The 20115-nt window shown below is 48.9% G+C and overlaps 8 protein-coding genes across 8 annotated transcripts; 5 read left to right on the forward strand and 3 right to left on the reverse strand.

Annotated features, from left to right (window-relative positions):
* Nucleotides 1-320: 320 nt before the first annotated feature.
* N7506_005144 (uncharacterized protein) lies at nt 321-929 on the forward strand (the record flags this gene model as incomplete). The annotated part of the gene is made up of 1 exon (XM_056954438.1): nt 321-929. One exon carries the CDS (start codon nt 321-323, stop codon nt 927-929), a length of 609 nt encoding a protein of 202 aa, XP_056813327.1.
* Nucleotides 930-1288: 359 nt separating this feature from the next.
* N7506_005145 (putative cytochrome b5 reductase) lies at nt 1289-2766 on the reverse strand (the record flags this gene model as incomplete). Its single annotated transcript, XM_056954439.1, has 2 exons — nt 1289-2586; nt 2637-2766. 2 exons carry the CDS (start codon nt 2764-2766, stop codon nt 1289-1291), a joined length of 1428 nt encoding a protein of 475 aa, XP_056813328.1.
* Nucleotides 2767-3308: 542 nt separating this feature from the next.
* Nucleotides 3309-5073, forward strand: N7506_005146 (cytochrome P450; the record flags this gene model as incomplete). Its single annotated transcript, XM_056954440.1, has 3 exons — nt 3309-3441; nt 3495-4331; nt 4382-5073. 3 exons carry the CDS (start codon nt 3309-3311, stop codon nt 5071-5073), a joined length of 1662 nt encoding a protein of 553 aa, XP_056813329.1.
* A 245-nt stretch (nt 5074-5318) lies between these two features.
* N7506_005147 (putative MFS transporter) lies at nt 5319-6882 on the forward strand (the record flags this gene model as incomplete). Its single annotated transcript, XM_056954441.1, has 4 exons — nt 5319-5707; nt 5786-6241; nt 6295-6436; nt 6487-6882. 4 exons carry the CDS (start codon nt 5319-5321, stop codon nt 6880-6882), a joined length of 1383 nt encoding a protein of 460 aa, XP_056813330.1.
* Nucleotides 6883-7920: 1038 nt separating this feature from the next.
* rodD lies at nt 7921-8157 on the forward strand (the record flags this gene model as incomplete). Its single annotated transcript, XM_056954442.1, has 2 exons — nt 7921-8079; nt 8149-8157. 2 exons carry the CDS (start codon nt 7921-7923, stop codon nt 8155-8157), a joined length of 168 nt encoding a protein of 55 aa, XP_056813331.1.
* A 977-nt stretch (nt 8158-9134) lies between these two features.
* N7506_005149 (uncharacterized protein) lies at nt 9135-11625 on the reverse strand (the record flags this gene model as incomplete). Its single annotated transcript, XM_056954443.1, has 2 exons — nt 9135-11403; nt 11471-11625. The coding sequence occupies 2 exons, from the start codon at nt 11623-11625 to the stop codon at nt 9135-9137; spliced, it is 2424 nt and encodes an 807-aa protein (XP_056813332.1).
* Nucleotides 11626-12968: 1343 nt separating this feature from the next.
* N7506_005150 (hybrid sensor histidine kinase/response regulator) lies at nt 12969-16785 on the reverse strand (the record flags this gene model as incomplete). The annotated part of the gene is made up of 5 exons (XM_056954444.1): nt 12969-13228; nt 13298-14931; nt 15032-16311; nt 16380-16521; nt 16571-16785. 5 exons carry the CDS (start codon nt 16783-16785, stop codon nt 12969-12971), a joined length of 3531 nt encoding a protein of 1176 aa, XP_056813333.1.
* Nucleotides 16786-18091: 1306 nt separating this feature from the next.
* Nucleotides 18092-19411, forward strand: N7506_005151 (uncharacterized protein; the record flags this gene model as incomplete). Its single annotated transcript, XM_056954445.1, has 1 exon — nt 18092-19411. One exon carries the CDS (start codon nt 18092-18094, stop codon nt 19409-19411), a length of 1320 nt encoding a protein of 439 aa, XP_056813334.1.
* Between the last annotated feature and the right edge of the window lie 704 nt (nt 19412-20115).

Below are 20115 nucleotides of genomic sequence, written 5' to 3' on the forward strand. Positions count from 1 at the left end.
CCCAATGTACAATCGGGCAGAAATCACGAACAAGCTACAGGACCCCATTCTCTTTTTGGCGATGCCAACACGTCCGCCAAGAGTCGAACCTCCACCAATCCAGAGCTTCAAAATCCCAAGGCGAGCTACATCCGAGGTGACTCCGCAGCATAAGCTGCATGAATCAAGTCAGGTGCCACATTTTCGAGTCAATTGCTTGACGTGGTTCATGCATCCCTGTAACCGCGAGAGAACATGTAAAACCCCGGGATAACCTTACTTTGAGCTAAATTCTCTCTTCATTCTAGACCCAGTATGTTCTGTCGGTTTCTTCTCGGGCAATGGCACCTGCTGCATCCAATGTTCTGCCCACTATCACAGCGAGGTCCATTCCTGACGTGACCACTGGGCCCACTAAAACCACGGCACCCGCGACTACGGTCCTGGTCCAGCGCGACACCTGGCCAACAAATACCTTCGTGACCCTGACATGGCCCGACAGTCCCCCCGCGACCGTGGTCGACGCGGCAGCGGCGACTCCCACCTGGAGCTATTCCGCTGAGACGAATAGCGGGTTATCCAACGGGGCGAAGGGTGCGATCGCAGGTTCCATCATAGGGGCTGCAGTTCTATTACTACTATTATACTGCTGGTGCCAACGACCCCCGCGATCCCGATCAGCATCTCGACGCCGAAGCCAGTTCATCAGAGTCTCACCACCCTCAGACCCCGCTGCGGCCCCGGAGGGATCTACGAAGAAGGAAAAGAAGAAGTTTGTGACTATTGTGCCCGGAGACCCTAAAGACCCGGACAAAACCTACCGACTTCAGTTTCCCCCTTTGGTGAAATTTACTACGGATATGAATGCGACGACTACGATTGATATTCGGGAAAGCAAAAGGGGGAGTCCGTTACCTTATTTTATTCGGCCGCTGGAGCGAGGGAAGTGAAGTGATTGCGGGCACACTCAGGATCATTTTGTATGAAGTCGGACTACGAATAGCCATGAATTATGAATGGAAACTATCAAGACGTTCTAGAATAAGTCGAACAATCTTAAAAACCTTGAAACCTTGAAATGTACCTCGGCACAATAAACTCGACCAGTGAGAGACTCGGGAAATCAGCCAATTTCGGGATAAAACTTACTTTTCGGATTGACCCGAGACACTTCGTGTTCCTTTTTTTTTTCTTGTTTTGACTTGTTTTAGTTTCCATTTTTCTACTTTTTCTTGTTTTAGTTTCTTTTTTTTTTTTCAAGTCGCAACCTCCCAACAAAAATTAACACCTCGGCATATACTCCATTAGGCTAGAAACAAAAGATCTGATCCGTCATCTTCGACACAACCCCTGGCTTCTCAAAGCCCATCGCCACCAAATTCTTCTTAGTGGCATTCACCATCCCCGGCGGCCCACACAACATAATCTTCGTATCCAATGAAGGACCCGGCAAATGCGCCGTGAGAACCGCCTGATCCACATATCCCGTTCCATAAGCCCAGTCCTCCTCCGCCGAGTCCACCATATACCACAACTTGAAATTCTTCGGGTACCGGCGCGCGAATCGCTCCAGTTCCTCGCGCAGTAGGATATCAGCCTCGCTGCGGTTCGCGTACACAAGACTCACTTCCGTGGTATCGGTATCGTTCTCGCAGATCGCGCGGATCAGCTGGTACATGGGCGTGATACCTGTGCCGCCGGCGACCATACCGATCTTGCGACAGAGACCCTTGCTGTAGCGCATGGAGCCCTTGGGTCCGCGGAACTCGACTTCGTCGCCGACGGTGAGGTGGGCGAGGTACTTGCCGCTGAGCAGACCGTCCGGGTAACATTTGATGACGAGTTCGATGCGGCCGCGGTCGACGTTGTTGGAGGTGGGGGTGTAGGAGCGGGAAACGGAGGTGCCGTCGATCTCGGCTCGGATGGCGACGTGCTGGCCGATGGGAAGACCGAGGACGGCTTGGGTGGTGGGGAGGGCGAAGACGAATTTGAAGACGTTCGTTGCTAGCTCGGTCTTCTCGACTAGAGGGAGTCGTTGGTATTGTTGGGGCTCGAGGAAGCCTCGTGTTAGATGGGGGTCTGCGCGAATGACCTTCTTGGCTTTCATGTGTGGGGGGTAGCGCATGAAGCCGGAGTCGATTTTGGTGAATTTGTCGGCTTGACGAGCGACCAGGACACCGATGACGGCGGAGATGGCGGAGGCGGCTAGGAAGCCGTTGATGAAGCCGCCGTGTGGCAGTCTTAGTTCCTTCAATTTATGAGGAATCAGGTGGGAGACGGCGTTTATGCGATTTGTGAGGTTGACACGGTTGAGGATGTAGTAGGCAGGGACCAAACCACCCAGGGCACAGGCGATGGCTTTGAGAGGTGATGAAGAGGATGAAGCAACCTCTGTAGATGTCTTTTGAGAGACAACGCGCACTGCCTTGGGCCGCACATACTGCTGAGCATCTTTCAAGGTGCCCACGAGGAAGGGCTGCATAATTTCGCGCGCATCCTCTGAGTGACCGACATCCTCATAGTCCGTTGTGGCATCAGTGCCAGCCACATCGACTAGGATATCTGCACCTCCTGGGTGATCCTGGAGGTATTCTGTGAGGTCGAAGACTGCCAGAACATTAGGGTTGATCCTGCATATGGAGTATAGAGACTCGTACCTTGTCCGTGAATCACCATCCAGGTGTCACCCTTTGTATTATGTGCTGCCACATCTTTCAATGTGTATTCAGGCAAGACAGTTTCAGTCTTCCATTCAGCTTTAAGCTCTTTTGTTTCGGGGACAGACATGGTGAAGGGCAATTTGGTGTGAGAAAAATGTCAACACACCACCTATAGGCATGCAGGTAATTATATAAATCAATCATTTTGATGTATGCATAAATCATATCCACTCCGACCTACTAGAAACCAAGGATTCATAATTGATAAGAGAATACCTCGGCATCGAAGGTCGAAAGAAGAAGCTAAACCTCAAACGCACCGCGACACCGACGAAGCCGTGGGGCCGATGTCACAATCGGCATCTTCGAGCCGGACCAACGTAGACGGCAGAGACGGGACAATTGCGTTTTCGTGTCGGATTGACCGTGGTTTGAGAAATTATGCATTGCGCTGCCGATCACCTCCTGATCGAGAAATTTTCGGAGTGGAGCCCAAGTCAGAAACATCGAAAGTACCGAGGCTGTTCGACGTACTTGTAGATAGAATTCTTGTCTAATGAATAAGTGGAGAGAGATATGCAATTTCAAATGGCTCATACCATGTAGAGACATTGTATAAATAAAATAGCGGACCCTTCAGAGAACCACAATCGCCGCAAAAAAAATACAATGGTTGCGAAACAGTTCTACTTGCTGGGCGAGGCTATCACCTCTGCCCAAGGCGTTGATATCGAGTCCACAATTGACTTTGAAGGACTTCGACTGCTGATTGCAGGCCAATTTGCCATTGTCGAGCCCAATGGTAAGTGTCTATCCTCCACAAAGTAGGGTCAGCATCCACTAACTCCCAATCAGGCATTGGATTTCAATCAGAAGATGCCACACTGTCCACCCCCGCAGAGATTCTCGCCCAAGAAGAGCCCATCGCAATCTCAATAGATGGAAAGGCGGTTCGGGAGATCCCCGGCCCCAAGGGTCTGCCCTTTGTGGGCAACTTCTTCGAGGTGTACCCCGACCATCTGGGCAACCACCAGCGTCTCTTCGAGCAGTACGGCCCTATCATTCAAACCACCAACATGGGCCGGACGGTCTACCACACCAATGACCCCGAGCTGTCAGCCATCGTCTTTGCCGAGTCTGATTTCTTCACAAAACGTATCATCGAGGGACACCCTCTACACCCCATCAAGAACCAGGAAGCCGGTGTGTTCCTCGGTGATACCGATACCCCCGAGTGGCGCGCCGCACATAAATTCCTGCCTCCGGCCTTTGGTCCCAAGGCTGTGCGCCATTATGCGCCGACGATGCAGGAGACCGTCGAGGATTCATTCAGTGTTTTTGACGAGTTAGATGAGCGAGGCGAGGCATGGAATGTATACCAGTACATGCTGAAGCTCGGATCGCAGGCTGTGGGTAAGCTGGTGCTGGGTATGGACTTCAAGCATTTCACTGCCGTTGATGCGCCGCCGCACGAGCTCGTCTACCGCATCGCCGAGTCCCTAGAGTTGAACAAGAAGGTGACGGCTCGTGGTGACTGGTATGCCAAGCTTCCCTTTGGCGACCCCAAGCGTCTGCGAGATGCTCGCTATCGTATTATTGAGATGGTCAACGAGTCCATTGACAATGCCTCTCGGGGTGGTATCGAAGATCTCCCTCTGCAAGATGCCGCTTTGCAGGCCTCTAACATGATCGGTTAGTTCTCATCACCCTCACCCTTCTCATCTGCCCAAGCTAATTGTTAGATTACATTATCCGCGCCACCGATAACAAGGGCGAGAAGCTACCCAAGACCAGTCTCATGCAAGCACTGGTAGTAGCCACCGGTGCCGGGTTCACCACCACCAGCTCCTTGCTCTCGTGGCTGCTATATTCCATAGTCAACTACCCCGGCATGCAAGAGCGACTCCTCCAGGAGCTCGTCGACAATGGCATCACTGCCGATACTCCTCTGACAGCCGACCTCACCGACCGCCTCACCTTCCTCGACAAATTCATCAAAGAGACTCAACGCCGACACAACCCCTCCTACCAACCCGCCCGCACCGCCAAGGTCTCCATGATCCTCCCTGGCGGCTACAAACTCCCGGAGGATTCCATCGTCATCCCGGCCCTTCACCACGTCCACAACAACCCTGCCGTCTGGAGTAATCCTGCACGCTTCGATCCGGATCGCTGGGATACCCAAGAAGTCAAGGACCGTCATAAAAATGCATACATGCCCTTTGCCGCGGGGCCCCGAATGTGCATTGGCTTCAACTTCGCGTTGCAGGAAGTCAAGGTTTTCTTGCCGAAATTGCTCTTCCGGTATAAATTCACCAAGGAGAATGATGGACCAGTTGACTATGATCCCATGTTCCAGTTGATCCGGCCAACCAACTTTTACGTGCGGGCCGAGAGACGCGTGAAGTGGCCACCCAGGAGCGAACAGTCATAGAATTAGAACCCCCTGTATAATGAGAAGAGAAGAGCAAGAACAAGACAAATCAAATAATATTCCTCAGTCTCCACACTCATATCCGTATGCAAATGAGAAGTTGAGTGTCCAAAGGTAGAAGATGTTCAGCCCTACCGAAAGAACTCCACAGCGGCAGAAGTCTGGGCACCGACTTCCCAAGAAAGCTTAGCCCCGGATGGTTTTGACTGTCGCCTTCACTCGCGACTTTCTCCTTCGACCACATCATGTCTGAATCACGTCCAGTTCGGTACATTGCCCATGCTCTCGCTGAGCTGGGGTTGACCACTATGTGGCACTCCTCTCTGGATGTCAAGCTTCTCTGCGCCCAGCGCTTCGTGCGTCTATTCGCCTACGGCGGCTCGACCCTGATTCTAGCGTCTTACCTCTCTGCCATTGGAATTTCCGATGATCGCATCGGTTTATTTATGACACTTACCCTGGTCGGGGATGTGGTGATTAGCTTCTTCCTGACCCTGTTTGCCGACCGCATGGGTCGCAAGGCGGTGTTGTCTCTGGGATCGATTCTGATGGCGGGGAGTGGAGTGGTGTTTGCGCTCTTTGGGAATTATTGGGCTTTGCTGGCCGCGGCGGTGTTTGGTGTTATCAGTCCGAGGTATGTGTGAATGTTGACGTTGACGTTGACGTTGACGTCGACGTCTGATGCTGGTGATCTTATCTGATCTTTTCTTAGTGGAAACGAGATTGGTCCGTTCCGCGCCGTGGAAGAATCCACTCTGGCACATCTCACCACGCATGAATTGCTGAGTGATGTATTCGCTTGGTATTCACTGGTTGGAACGGCGGGTTCGGCTTTGGGTTTCTTGGTTTGCGGGTGGATTATGAATACCCTGGAGTCAGTGCACGGGTGGGCATTTATTCCTGCCTGTCGCGTCATTTTCCTTGTCTACGCCGGGGTCGGCGTCGTAAAATTGATCTTCACGCTGGGTCTGAGTAGCAAGGTCGAAGTCGAGGAGCGCGAACAGAGCTCGGAGACTCGTCCTCTGTTGGCTGAGCCAACTGGTCAGGAGGCTGCGCCCGCCCCAAAGAAGAGCATTTTCCCTTCGATTGAGAAGGATCTGTGGTCGCTGGTCATTCGCCTGTTTATCTTGTTTGGTCTGGACTCTTTTGCCTCTGGGCTGGCCTCTTTGTGAGTCGTCCCTCATTCTTTTCAAGAGTCAACACCGCTAACACCTAGCACAGATCGTGGATGACCTACTTCTTCAAGGGCAAGTTCAACCTTCCGGAGGGCCACCTCGGCACCATTTTCTTCACCACAAACCTCATCGCGGCGGCATCCATGCTGGTTGCTTCCTCGCTAGCCAAACGCATTGGAAATGTCAAGGTAGATCACGCTCCATTCTGAATCACACTGGAAATTTACTAACTTTGCAGACCATGGTGTTCACACACCTCCCCTCTGCCATTTGCCTTGCCATGATCTCCGTCCCATCGAGTCTCCCACTGGCCCTCACATTCTTGATTCTGCGAGCCTGCTCTCAGAACATGGATGTGGCGCCTCGGTCCGCATTCCTCGCTGCCGCTCTGCCATCCGACAAGCGCACTGCCATCATGGGAGCGGTGAATGTTGTCAAGACTACTTCGCAGAGTACGGGTCCATTGCTGACAGGAATTTTGTCACGCAATGGCCACTTTGGTGTCTCCTTCATCGTCGCTGGTTGCTTAAAGGTGGTCTACGATTTGGGCATGCTGTTCAGCTTTGCTGGCAAGGAAGCCGCTCGCCGAACGCAGGTTGCCCAGGAGCAGGCTGAAGAAGAAAGCCAGGGCTGAACGTAACCCTTGAACTCACGTGAGACCTCGACGGCTGTCGAAATTGAGGGGAATCTTCTCAATTGTAGCTAGTGTATCCTTGTGGTATACCCTTCCATATATCGTATGTGAGATAATCCAAATGCAATACCCTTATGCAGACTACTCAGAGTGATCAATGGGCCATAATATCACGAATATAAATCAACATAGCGCTGGGTCTGTCTAATTGCAGAAGTTGAAGGCATACGTGAAAATATTCAGACTTGCGAGGCCTCCCGGAGCGAATTCGCTTGTGCCCGACCCCTCGCATGATGCAGATCAGCCGAATACGAGGTCCTAAGTGTAGCCTTGATGCAGCCATCCAAAGCCACCCCCTCATTCACTGCAGGAGGATCAGTCTTACTCTTGAAGAAATCTGAATATTCCCAACAATTGAGTTCCCATAATATTTTCGCAGGTAATTGGGAATATAATTTTTTTGACGGAACAAGAAAGCCTGGACACAGTCTCATAGATCAAGCTTACTAGGATACGATGACATTCTTTCTATCACTCTCCAGACATTGATGACCTCTGCACTTTCTTTCAAAGTGCACTGCGTACAGCATCCATTTCCCAAGAACTTCAATTGTATCCGCGATGACTGTATTGGCCCCCACAGCTCGTGCAGGCTGATGTAGATCCCTCCCCACAGCCCATTGGCGCCAAGTCAAAGATGAAACTCCCTCCAGCAAATAAATCCATGAAGAAGGATTCTAGTCTCACGTGGAGTGAGCTATTAGCAAAGAATTCATAGACTGGTGGCCTGATATTACGCAGCTGGGGTTTCGGTGCAATGTAACATCACCTATACAACCAATCAATAGACAACCATGTACGCTCGGCGTCGAAAGTCATCCAGCGCACCGTATTACCTATTCGGGAGAGAGGAATGGTCTGTTGTCTATAAAAGGTTATGAATCGCCGCCATCTTACCTTCGAATTTCGCAATTCACAGCCAATACATCTCTAGCAATTCTCAATCTTCAACCCAATTCAAAGCCTACTATATCAACCATGAAGCTCTACGCCATTGTCCTCGCCCTTGCTGCGCTCGCTGCCGCTGATGCAGGCTCCACCTTTGAGCCTCGAGCTGGATGCTCCCAGAAAGGCCAATACTGCAATGGTGGCACTTTCTTGTGCTGCCCGGGCCAGGGTAGCTGCTCGGGAAATGTGGTATGTTTGCTATAATCCGTCACTCGTGGGCTTCTGCAGGAAATCGAGCTCGATTCTAACAATTTCTAGTGCAAGTAAACGGCTCTATATAGAGCAGAGGTAGAGAGGTGGTCCTGTTGATTCGAATTGATTCAATGCGAAGCAATGATGATTGTATCGTTTCTACTCTCTTAGTCCTGTCAACGGGGCAAATGCAAAAACCTTCGAATGAAATTTTTCAAATTGAAAGGAAATGTCACCTCCAAACCTTGGAAGCCTCTGGACCGCGGATCCAGTCCTTGAAACTATGGCGTGAATAGTAGGCAACGAGCTCTACATATGATGGACAGAGAACCTAAATTTATGTGTCTCAAGTGTTCTTCGTATATCTCACATTGAGAAACAGAAAACCCATCATGATAATCATCCAGAGGGAGAGTTTCTTGCCGCCTTCCTTATATTCACCGACCTATTCTTTTGGCTCTCCAATACTTCCATCAATGTCTCCATGTTAGCAATTGGATTTCGTGCGGCTGCTTGTTCTAGATTGGCTGTGATCGGGGTTGGGTGATGCATCAAAAACAACGCAATACTTTCCTCGCCGCATCTTTCCATCAAAATCTCCACCAATTGGTCAGTGACATCTATTCCAGGAAGGCTGTAACTGGAAAAAAACATGTTGATGAGAAAACCAAGCCCGTAGTTTGTTTTTTTATCCCGATCGTAGGGATAGTCTTCGAGCATGGCATCGGTAAGCTTCATATTCGTCCTCTTGAGAAATGCACCCAACAGGTTTGGTCTGACTTCAGGAGCCAAATTGGCGTCATGCCATGTCTTCTTCCAGAACTCTATAACAAATGGTTCCGACTTCTGCTGGAACAGCCAGCTCAAAAGAGCCTCCTCTGAGTTGTTCGCCACGGCCGCTTGGAGAACTCTTTCTGTAATAGAGATCGATCCCTGGCGATACTTGATAGCTTCAAATACTTGAAGGACAACATAGGATCTATTTGTGATAGAGCTGTAGTGCGGGTCAGCACTGATGATTTGGTTTGCTGCAGCTATCAACACCTCTTCCGTCACAGGCGGGGGTTCCTCTGGGGATCCATCGCCATGCGCATTGATTCAGGGCTCCCTGTAGCCATTGAGAGGATATTTTCTGTGATTAGAGTGTCTGCCTTCCACGATAGCGCGACATGCAGAGCATGGAAATTAACTGCCAGGGTTTCAAGCAGGGTTTCATCAACCTCCACAATATGTCGTTCAAGCAGGATTCGAAGCACATCGGTTGGCCAACGTTCCTGGGCAGCAATTCGCCCAATCATCTTCTCTATCGGTAAATCCTCCCGCTGGTGGTTCAAAAGGATCGCCAAGGCCCCGTGATTTCGACATGCCGCCTCAAAGACTTCATCGGGAAAGGAAGTACGGGAAGTATCTTTCAAAAGGATACTTAGCACTTCACCTCTGTTCACCAAATTGTTTGAGGCTGCGACGAGAGCGTCCTCGGTAAACGGAAGTGGAACCTGGTGATGTTGCTCCAGATATTTTATCACAGAAGGTCCTTGATTCTCGTTCGCAGATGCGGAACGGACTAATTCCTCTGTGACAGTGATGTGAAAACATCCCTCATCAACCAGAAACTCCAACATATTCAAAGCGTCCGCATGCCTGCAGATAGTGCGAAGAAGGTCATCGGACAATGCAAAGCCAGGCTGGGTGCTCAGAAACACCTTGAGAACTGCAAATCCATCGCTAGATCCCGCCACAAGCTGATCCAAAGCGTATCCATCCAGCGCAAAAGAGCCTGGTTCTAGATGTTCCGAAATCAATTCCAGCAATTCCAAGCCAGCACATGGCCTTCGGAAATGTGAATTAATGAGCTCTTCATTCAGGATAGCAGATGATCCAGGTTGCTTCAGCAAAAACCCCATAGTCTGCGAAATAGATTCGCTCCACATTGGCCACTCGAACATTGATTTACTCACATCGACACCGGGCTCCCTGTAAGGCCAGAGAAATTGCACCATGTTTCCGTCTTGCTTAGACATGGCTGCTCGCTCCATTACCTTTTGTGTCACGCGAAATTCTTCGTGAGACTGCAAAAGGAGTCCCACGAGCTCAGTCCCTACACGATCAATGTTTTCAAGTATGCAGGGGATCACTGGTATAGCTCTTGCGAGATACAGCTTTTCCAGGTCGTCTGATCGCCATGGTTTTTGAAGAGCCAACGTCATAACGCGTTGCGTGATTGGCACAGAAATTTCCGGCTGCCAGTCCAAGAATAGCCTCATAATCTGCGCGTTGAAATAGTTCAGTGTTGCGACTTCAAGATTTCCCACGTCGATGGTGTCATGAAGATGGGGTGAATTATCTTGAAGTACTCCCTGGTCCCACAATGTTCGCAGAATGGTTGCTAACTTTGAGTTGGCTTCCTCAGTTTGAGGACAGCTGATGCACCTCAATATTGTAGTGACCATCGATCTTGCGTAAGATGAATCTTTTTTCAGTGGGTACTTGCGCAGAAATATTTGCACAATGTCCAGGTGTCCGCCGATACACGCCGTGGTCACCGCGTCAGTGACAGCTGATTCTTGAAGACCCACTGTAGAATCCAGGCCTGGGACACACAATGTTTCTACTGTGTGGGCCAAGCCCAAGCAAGCGGCGGCTCTGATCGGGGGCGGGCACTCTTCAAACATCCTTCTCCATTGAATGTCATCGCTTGAGCTTCCATTACCAGCCGCACGTATCCAGTTGTGATAGACATTACGTTCAGTGAAAAGACGATCAACCTTAGCTTGTAGGCTTGGATTCGATCGACTAATATCTCCCAAGGCAGTGACGTAGCTTTCCCACCGAGAGGCGGCGTACAAGAAGGCAGGCAATTTTCTCGCATCCGCTCTCGTCAGTGGTTCAGTCTGTCCCAGAAGAGTTTCAACCGTCCTTGTTGCAAGGAATTCATTCCCGCTGAGGATAGAAAATTGACAACTGTGATGCTGACCACCTTCCTGTGGTATGATCAGGAACTCCTGTACGGAGAAGTGGGCTACTTGTACCTTATCATCAAATGTACTAACGAGAGAAGTGGTGCAGATTTCAACGACAGACTCGGAGAAGTCCAATCCGACAATAGCAGCGACTGTGTTCAAATCGAGAAGTTCAGGGGCAAGGCAAATGGTCATCAGGATTTCGCGTGCCAAGAGTATGTCCCTTGCCTGAATGCCATTGAGCACTTTTAGATATGTTTCCTCAAGCATTTGTGGAATGGATCCAAGAGCCTCATAGATCTGCTCTTCGTTGTGGCATGTCTCAAGCTCGAAAATCTGCGATTCAGCCCAACGAAAGCGCCTGAGAAATTAATTAGAATATTCACAAATCGCACGGCGTCTTTTAAATGTATGGGCCGAAGACATACCGTTCTTTAGAACTCAAGAGCTTGTTCTCAATCGTTTCGTTTGTCTTCTTATCCTGTTTTTTCAAATGGCCCTCTGTGATCGATGCGGTGACAAACTTTTTCACATCTCCAGCCAGACGGCTCTCCAGATCAACCGTAGGGAATTTCTCAAGCATGGCTTTGATATCTCCCTAGAAACGACTTGTGGCAAGTATGTTGACCTTCTTTTCGTGCCGTGTGAGAAGCTTTATAAGAAAAGAGAGAAGTAATTCTCTCTCGTTTAAGGAATCCACTGCACATTCATCCAAGGCATCCAGAACGATGTAAACCTTACCAGAAATGCTGTCAAGCAATTCCTCCAGCACATGAGAGATGGATTCTGAGCTTGGTTGGCTTCCTTTGAGGTGATGGGTTTCCCAGAGCTTTACCACTGATGGATGCAGTGGTGACCATTACGGGTAGTGTGATCGACTCGTGGACGTTTCGGGAAAGGCTGAGATCTGCTCCCACTATATGGTGTTCTCTTTAGATATATAAGAGAAGAACACCGGAATCCGGACCTCGAGCTCTTGTTTTGACCCCCCCAATGCAGGCTCCTTGACAAACTGCGTGATCAGAGACTCACTCCGTTCCCCTAATTCAAGCGCACGGTGCCTTGAATGGACGAGAGACAAGATCGTGGACCTCTTAGCATAGACAGCCTCGCCATGATCCAATCCAATAGCCAGCTAAAGGAATACTTTAGGAAGTGCATCGATCACCTGCTCTTCTGGAATGCTCTGCCAACCAATGACCCCTCCAGGAGCTAAATCGGTCGATATACCGCACCAAGCTCAACACATACAACATTCAAAAGCTCGAGAATAAGCGCAACAGCAACATGGATATCTCCACACTGTAGGCAAATTTCGAGGCTCCAGCCCGTACCGACTGTCCACACTGTCAATAAAAAAATATAAAAAACAAAAACATACAACAGTGAGGATTCGCTGGTGGTCACCCACCCAACTACTAACTCACCGGCGTGTGGCTTAAGTACGGCTGAGCGGACGGGAAGCCCTGTTTTCCACACCCTGTGGTCGTATGTACCAGAAACTTCCGTGGAGGGAACTATATAGAGATAAACATTTGATGATTACCGTTCCAAATTTGGCATGGCTCCTATGGAAAGTCCAGACAGAGCCTCTGGCTTTCCTCCTGACTCCCAGCTCCTCCCCCAACGGCTTTCTCCTTGTTCCTTCTTTATTTTTCACTTTCACTATATATCCATCGGGTTGAAAATTTTAAATATTGGAAAAAAAAAATGTTATTACATGAATAAAATTCTTAAAGAATTAGGGCTTAGATTTGGTCAGTTTTGGCGGGGAAATGGCCAGTGGATAAGGACTAGAAAATAAAGAGTGCACTTATAATGTTTTCATGAGAGCGATTTGTGAATATCATGGGGTCAGTTATTTAGAGTCATATAGCATGTCATTGGGAAAGCATATGGCATTAATGGCCCAAAGATCAAACGTTGTCAGCCCGATTGCAACAACTTTTTGTTTGTCCAGGGGGCCTGGGTTTTTACATCATTAATTATCCGAGTGATTTCTTTGAATGAAACGGGTTTCGTGACAAACATATCAACGCCTGAAGCATAAGCCTTGGTCACATGTTCATCTGAGCCCAGACCTGTGAGGGCTACGATCCTGGCGGATGGTATTGATGGTCGTTCTGTTTCAAGCGCCCGAATTGCCTCTGTGGCCTCAAATCCGTCCATGACAGGCATTGATAGGTCTGAGTGAGATGGTCAGCCAGGGCAAAATCAAAAGACTGGCGCATGTGCGCAATGCTTGATGGACTTACCCATGAATATGATGTGGTATCCCTCAGGAAATTTATTCACTGCATCGACAGCTTTCTGACCGTCTACAGCGGTGTGGCAGATACTTGAACACTTTTTGACAAGTTTTTGAAGGAGACCCATGTTGATAGGGTTATCTTCAACGATAAGGATTCGAAGTCCTTCAAACCCGACATTGTCTTCAACTGTCTTGTTATCCAAAGAAAGCTTCTTTCCAGACTCTGGTTGAGTTGTTGGTTGTGTAATCTGTGTCGACTGGGGGGTTGGAAAAGAGGAAGATGGGGTCGGGTTCGAGGACAGATGTGATGGGGATTGGAGTGACGGCTTTGCAGTTCCGATAGGCGCAGTTGGGACATTTGTTTGATTGCTAATCCTTGTGGAATTGCTTGCAGTCTTTTCACTTATTTGCTGTAATTTTGGTTGGGCTCCCCCTTGCAGACAACGGTGGATTGCCCTCGCAAGTTTGTGGGGGCCACAAGGAAGGCAAAGCCATTCAACACTCTCGCAAAGTGGCTCCAAGTGCTGGATGGTTGCTTGCAATGGTTTTACCCGTCGACAAAGAATCAGAACTTTGGATAAGGGTGCTGAATGCATGCGCGACAATTGTGTTTCATCCATAAGAATGAGATCTGGATGGGATTCCAAGGTCCAAGGCTCAATTTGTATGCCGTACCAGTCTGTCAGGTATTTTTTGATTGTGGAAGCCGAGGAAACAGCTGAATCATCCTCAAAAGGAATGAAGGAGACTGTCTTTTCTTTGAAATCACGCTTCAGAGACTGGACAATATCTAGCGTAGCCTGCACTGAAGGCTCTTGGGTGATCATGTGGCTCTTGTCACGTTCACCTATAGAACTGTTGAGTGGGATTGAGATTTCGGCGATAGTTCCCGTGCCGAGTTGGCTCTTGACTTTGATGTTGCCGCCTAGATAGCGAAGAATATTTTGAACAATGGACATCCCGAGGCCGGTACCTGGCGCTAGAGGATCCTCTTGAGAAAATGCCGTGAAGAGATGTGAGCCCAGATATTCCTTTGAAATCCCTATCCCAGTATCGGAAACCGTCAGGACAAGAGTGTTGAAATTTTCAACTTTGCCGGTGCCTGAACCCTTTGTACCTGTTTGGACCTCGATGTGGACCGACACAGAGCCGTTCTTGGTGTACTTGAGGGCATTGCTGAAGACATTCATGATTATGCGCCGCAAGGCCCCACGCTCCAATGTGTATACCCAATCACCTGGAGCTACGTCAATGGAAACATCGACGTGCTCAATAGAAACGGAAGTCGGGTCTTCGAACAGTCCACTCTTGTAATGGGTTGCACCGAAGACAATGCTTTCAATGACATCTTCAATGACCGCCACAATGTTAGTGACCTTGAGGATTTGTAGCGACTCGGGCAGTGCATGCGACTTCGCTATGTCGCCATCTCCATACAGGCGAGTGGTGTGGTCGCGTCGCTTCTTTTGAAAGGAGTTTATCTTTGTGAAGTCCAGGATCTGCTCAAACGTATCCAGGAGTGTCTGGCTGCAGGCGCAGATGGTGTCGAGAAGGGATCTTGGGGACTCAGAGGATATCTGTTCAGCAAGAAATTCGCTCGCGGCGAGGATTCCGTGTAGTGGACTCCTTAGCTCGTGTCTACCAGAATGTACGGTCAGTAATCTGTGGCAGATATCACCTTATCGCCGAGAAACTTCTATAAAAGGAGGGCCAACCCAAACATCTTCAAAGTACTCACGAGATATTGCTGATAAAGTCCGCCTTCTTTTTGTCTGACTCCTGACTTTTGATCCGACTATGTTCCATCATTAATGAAGAACCGAATCCAAGAACACCACCCAGCTCAACATGAGCGCTGAAAATGCGGGTTTCCGCCGAGCTCCAGCAAAAGCAGCCACCAAACCACTGTGACTTGAATGAATCCCACAGAGGTGTGAATATGATGCGGGTAGCATCGGGGAAGCATTTCCTGAGGGCCCGGAGATCCTTTTCCCGCAATACACCTTGAAGCCGAGGCTGGGACATGCTGGGGCTCTGAGAAGGCGTGGGTGTGTCGTCTTCGCTTTCCGATTTACTTGAATCGTCGTCTGACGAGAAGACAGTCCCGTCTTGATGAAAGTACCAAATGGCACCTTTATTGAACCTGCGCAGTATGCGTTTCAAAAATCTTCGTTCCATTTGCGCAATTGGAGAAGAATCCGGCTTGTCTTCGGGGCCGACCGTGTTAGTGTGTTTTGTTGAAATCGCACAGACTTTAGCCAGTAGCTGCAAGCCATCTGGTGGGTCCTTGAGATCTCTGTCTAGATCTGAGCCGGCAGTGGCATTGGTGTCGAATATTACGACACCGCCGTCTTCCCCGAGGTCAAGGCTTTCCCGCATTATTTGGGCGGCACGTTCAAACTCTGACACATTATTGCGCTTGAGTCTTCTGATGGAACTATTGAATTGCTCTGTGGATGGATTCTGGTCGTGGGTGGGGGTCAATGGAGGACGTAAAGTAAGCTTAGACTGATCTTCGGAGGTTGCTTTATTTTTGACCGTCCTAGTGATCTGGTGGCCATTATCGCTCTCTGGCCTTTCGGTTTGTACTGCCCGAGGACTGGAAGTACGTGACCGGTTCATCACCGATAGTCTCGGGGTCCTGGAAGGAGATTTGTCGATTGGTTCAATGTTGTCCTCCCCTTGGACAAAGGAGTTTAGACCAGTAAGCAGATCTTCGAGACGACCACTCTCCAGCGATTGACGGTATGTCTCTAAATAATCCATGACCGCATCGCCAATATCACTGAGCGTCTCCTTGTCGAGTTCGCTGAGGCTTAAGTTTGGTCGTGGATCGATCACATAAAGGCTACCAATGTTAATTCCACTAGCAGTCGTGAGGGGAGTTCCGGCGTAGTATCGAAAGTACGGGGCACCGGCGACGCAGGGGATTTTGCAATAGGTTGGATGCTCTTTCAAATCTTCAACAATAAAGAACCGATGCCTTTCTTCCGCAGTTGGGTGCAGTGTAATTGTTTCCTATTCATTTATGTAGTTAGCCACAACCATGGTTTTCAATAGTTTCGCATGATCCTTGAAGATTATACCTCACACAAAGTACCTGCAAGAGGTCCATTGGAACAACCCATCCATAAGCGATCAGCATCATTGTCGCAAACGCTGTTGTCGCCCAGTTTCAAAGACCGTGTTGCTTCCGCGACCACATAAAGTGTTTCACGGCCGATCAAGCTAGACTGAATCAGTCGCAGATCATGCTTTCCGGGAAAGGTACCAATACCTGATAATTGCCCGTTGAACTCCCAACTTCAGCGCCGCAAGTTGGGTTAGAGAGGTAAGAACAAGGTTGGGGCTCGCTTTTATTTGCGGTTGTCCAAATTTCGGAATACATGTTGGAAGGAGAGCTGGATTGCCAGGCTGGAAATAGTTGAACAATTCCCGAGCGCGACGATCATCTTTATGGCTTTCCTGCGGCTGGTTATCCGGCAAATGCATGGCCTGGTCTTTTACAGACCCGCTCCCTGTCCCCATAGGGATGTGCTGGGTCTCTTCAAGCAACCGAAATCAGGTTGAGATATTGCAGGCAAGGGTAATGAAGTGATACATCAATGGAGAAGGGAAAAAAAACAAGAAAAGAAGGAAATGTTCCTTGAATTTGCCTCTATCGCTTAGTTTACCGATTTTCTCCCGCCGTTATTTTTCGACGTCATAATCCCCACAGTTCGCGGGCCCAGACTAGAAACGCCCCTTGGTGGTGTGTCTGGGCCTTTGGGGTCTCCGATGGCGCGAAATAGCTAAACCATGATATTTCCATGCAAGCTGGTTTGAGACTATTTTTTTCCTTCTTGGGTTTTGTCGTGTTCAAGGCGGAATTTGCACTGGACTTTCAGTAAATGCATAGTACAATCTGTGTTGTATGCAAGACGAAGTTTTTGAAAGCTCACTAGGGGGAAGGACGATAGATGTGATGAGTATCGGATCAACTGAGATCATGTTTCGAAGCAAAAAAGAAACGCAAAAACATACAACAGTGAGGATTCGCTGGTGGTCACCCACCCAACTACTAACTCACCGGCGTGTGGCTTAAGTACGGCTGAGCGGACGGGAAGCCCTGTTCTCCACACCCTGTGGTCGTATGTGCCGGAATTAGGAGTTGATAGAATTATATCATATCTAAATCGACCCAGATTTAGGCTTTAGCTTGGCAAGAACTCACCAGGATGCTTCCACTCCGCAGCGGATCTACCAATTAACCTTGGAAATGAACTGAGCTGAGTAGCCATAGTCTGAGTATCCAACGAGGGAGATAAAATAATCACAAGGACTGCAGGACCTTGAGACAGCGTATGTCTATCAAATACTGGCCAGGTGGAGGACCCCCGACTTCAGGAGCCAGCAGCGCTAGAACCTCGTGTTGAGTGGATCACTCAGATTCATGGTTCAAGTCCCGTGACCAAACACAGCAAATTAGCGCGCTAAGTGGGTCTGATATTCTACTAGTACTAGTATTTGACTTGAGCTCCGTTCCTCTTCTTCCAACGCAATGCTTGACAACTCAAGCTTTCAGTGATAACTCGGCAACAACATCCAGACACGGAACCATCACGCTTTTTTCAGTTCTGATCCAGCACATGACCTTTTCTTGACTGGGAAAAAGGCACAGACATTCCAGATCTTAACCTTGAAGTGAAGTAAGTGAACTCATGCTCAGCTGCTTCGACTGATCCAAAGTTCTTTCTCCCATCTGAAGCGAGCTGACTTGAGAGAAAAGAAAAAGATTTTCCTACAACCAACCAACACAATGGCCGACGGCCCTCGCCGCCCCCACGATGAGTTCACCTTTGAAGATGGCCGTTTCACGGTACATGGAATGGAACGAATCGAAGGCTCCACGCTTCGGGAAATGTTTCTTCCGAAGCTGACATCTCAAGGACGATGGGCTTTGAAAGGGAACCCTCGTTTTGTACGTTCCCAGCTGAAGCACTATGGTGTCGACGTCGACGAAGAGAAATATTCCGGCAATGGTACAAACGTACTGAAGAGCGCCCTCCAAGCCGGAAAGTGTGATCAAGTCCCCGACTACATTGTTCAACTGGAAAAAGAATTACACTCAAAGTGGCTGAGCCAGGCATCCCCCAAACAACTTCTCGACAACCCAGACTGGTTCATGCAGAAATATTTCTTGTCTGATGGAAAGTCCGACTGCAGTAAAACGACTTCAGTGATTCGAATAAATCTCGATCTATACGGCCCAGGTCATTCGGACTGGTTCATCAAAGCTGCCAATCAAGTCACCGGGTTGCACCACCAGCGCGTCATTACTGGGCTTTTTGATACATCCATTTTTGTGGGCTGGTCCAAAGAGGATGTGGAACATGCAGCCAAAAAACACTACAGGGAAGAGATGACCGCACAGAAGGCCGAAGAGGCCGAAGAAGAAGCTCAAATGTCCAAGCGAACTAACAGACATGTTGACTATGTCAGTTCTCTTTCCAAGAACAAGTCCAACATCACCCCTATCGGCTCTTACACTGTCGATAGCCCAGAGATTGAGGAGTCGTGGCCAGGCATGATGGATGATACTATGGGCATTGAAATACACGCCACTGATACACCTGGTGTATTTCAAGGAGACTTCAACTTCCGGGTCGCCGAAGGGGTTATGTTTCTTTGCGCCGACAAATACACACTCGAGGAATATTGCTCTCGCCCTGAACACAACCGTGTGGACAAGTACAACTTCTCGGACGATGAGGAAACCGACGATGAGGAGCTTCAGAGGAAGCCTAACCAGGGAATCAAGAGAAGCTTGAAGACGTCAAAGTCTCCGCAGAAGACAAAGCAACCGAAAGCAGAGAAAGGCCAGGCTATCCATTACTTTCTCCAGCATAAATCGCGCGAAACAGGAGAAGGTGTGGTTGATTTCCAGCCTCACGACGGCAAACTCAAATTCGACGACGAGAGATTGGTTAGCTTTAGTGGTGATACATCTCTGAGTATCCTGGGCAAATGTTCGTTCTCCGCTCGCAAAGTTTCTGATGTGCCTCATCCATCAGGGGAAAATTGGTCGAACTTTTCAGAAAAAACCTACGATCGACAGTGTATTGCAAGGTGGCATTAGACGTTCTGTGGCCCTTTCTCGAAGGTGAGTTTGGGGATAAGGTCGGAAACCCGTGGAAGCATTTTAATGTCGGCAGAGCCACCTGTGTGCATAGGATGGTACTCTCGAGCCTTCAATTTCACATTGCTGCGTTCCTTCCACAATTGGAATCTTCCAGGATCCTCATCTCCCTCGCATCACCGCTATGAGATTAAGTTGAAGTACCTGGGTGATTGCAGTCTCTTCCATAGTGAAAATTAAGATGGGAAGTCCACCCCATGAAACCGAGAATGCTAGGTGAATTGCCAATGATAACTTCTGTATTTCAAGTCTTTGACTAAAACTTGTGAATTTGCACTTAATCAAACAAGAATAAAGAAATGAGAGAAACCAAATGAAACGGCCAGTCGTTGAGACTAGCATGGTGATCATATAATAGAGATTTAAAGATTGATGCGCGACAGCCTCAATTCCCCAAAATGATATCTCCCCGAGACACCTGGAAGTTTCGCCTATGCAATAGATAGAGATACCATTTTGCAATACTGGGAACGCCAGTCACTTAATTGCCTGGGAATACGAAAGGGAATCACATCGAATTTCACAGCAATGTGCTTGACCTCATGTTCTAAAGCGATTTTAATCAAGTTGGTCGTCGGATCCTGCTGTGGGTCATCTATCCAACTAGTGGTTTCGCCATTGAAGACTGGACGTAATGCACAAAT

The sequence above is a fragment of the Penicillium brevicompactum genome (genome assembly GCF_028827555.1).
Source record: "Penicillium brevicompactum strain IBT 35665 chromosome Unknown utg000003l_segment0_segment0, whole genome shotgun sequence".
NCBI lineage: Eukaryota > Fungi > Ascomycota > Eurotiomycetes > Eurotiales > Aspergillaceae > Penicillium > Penicillium brevicompactum.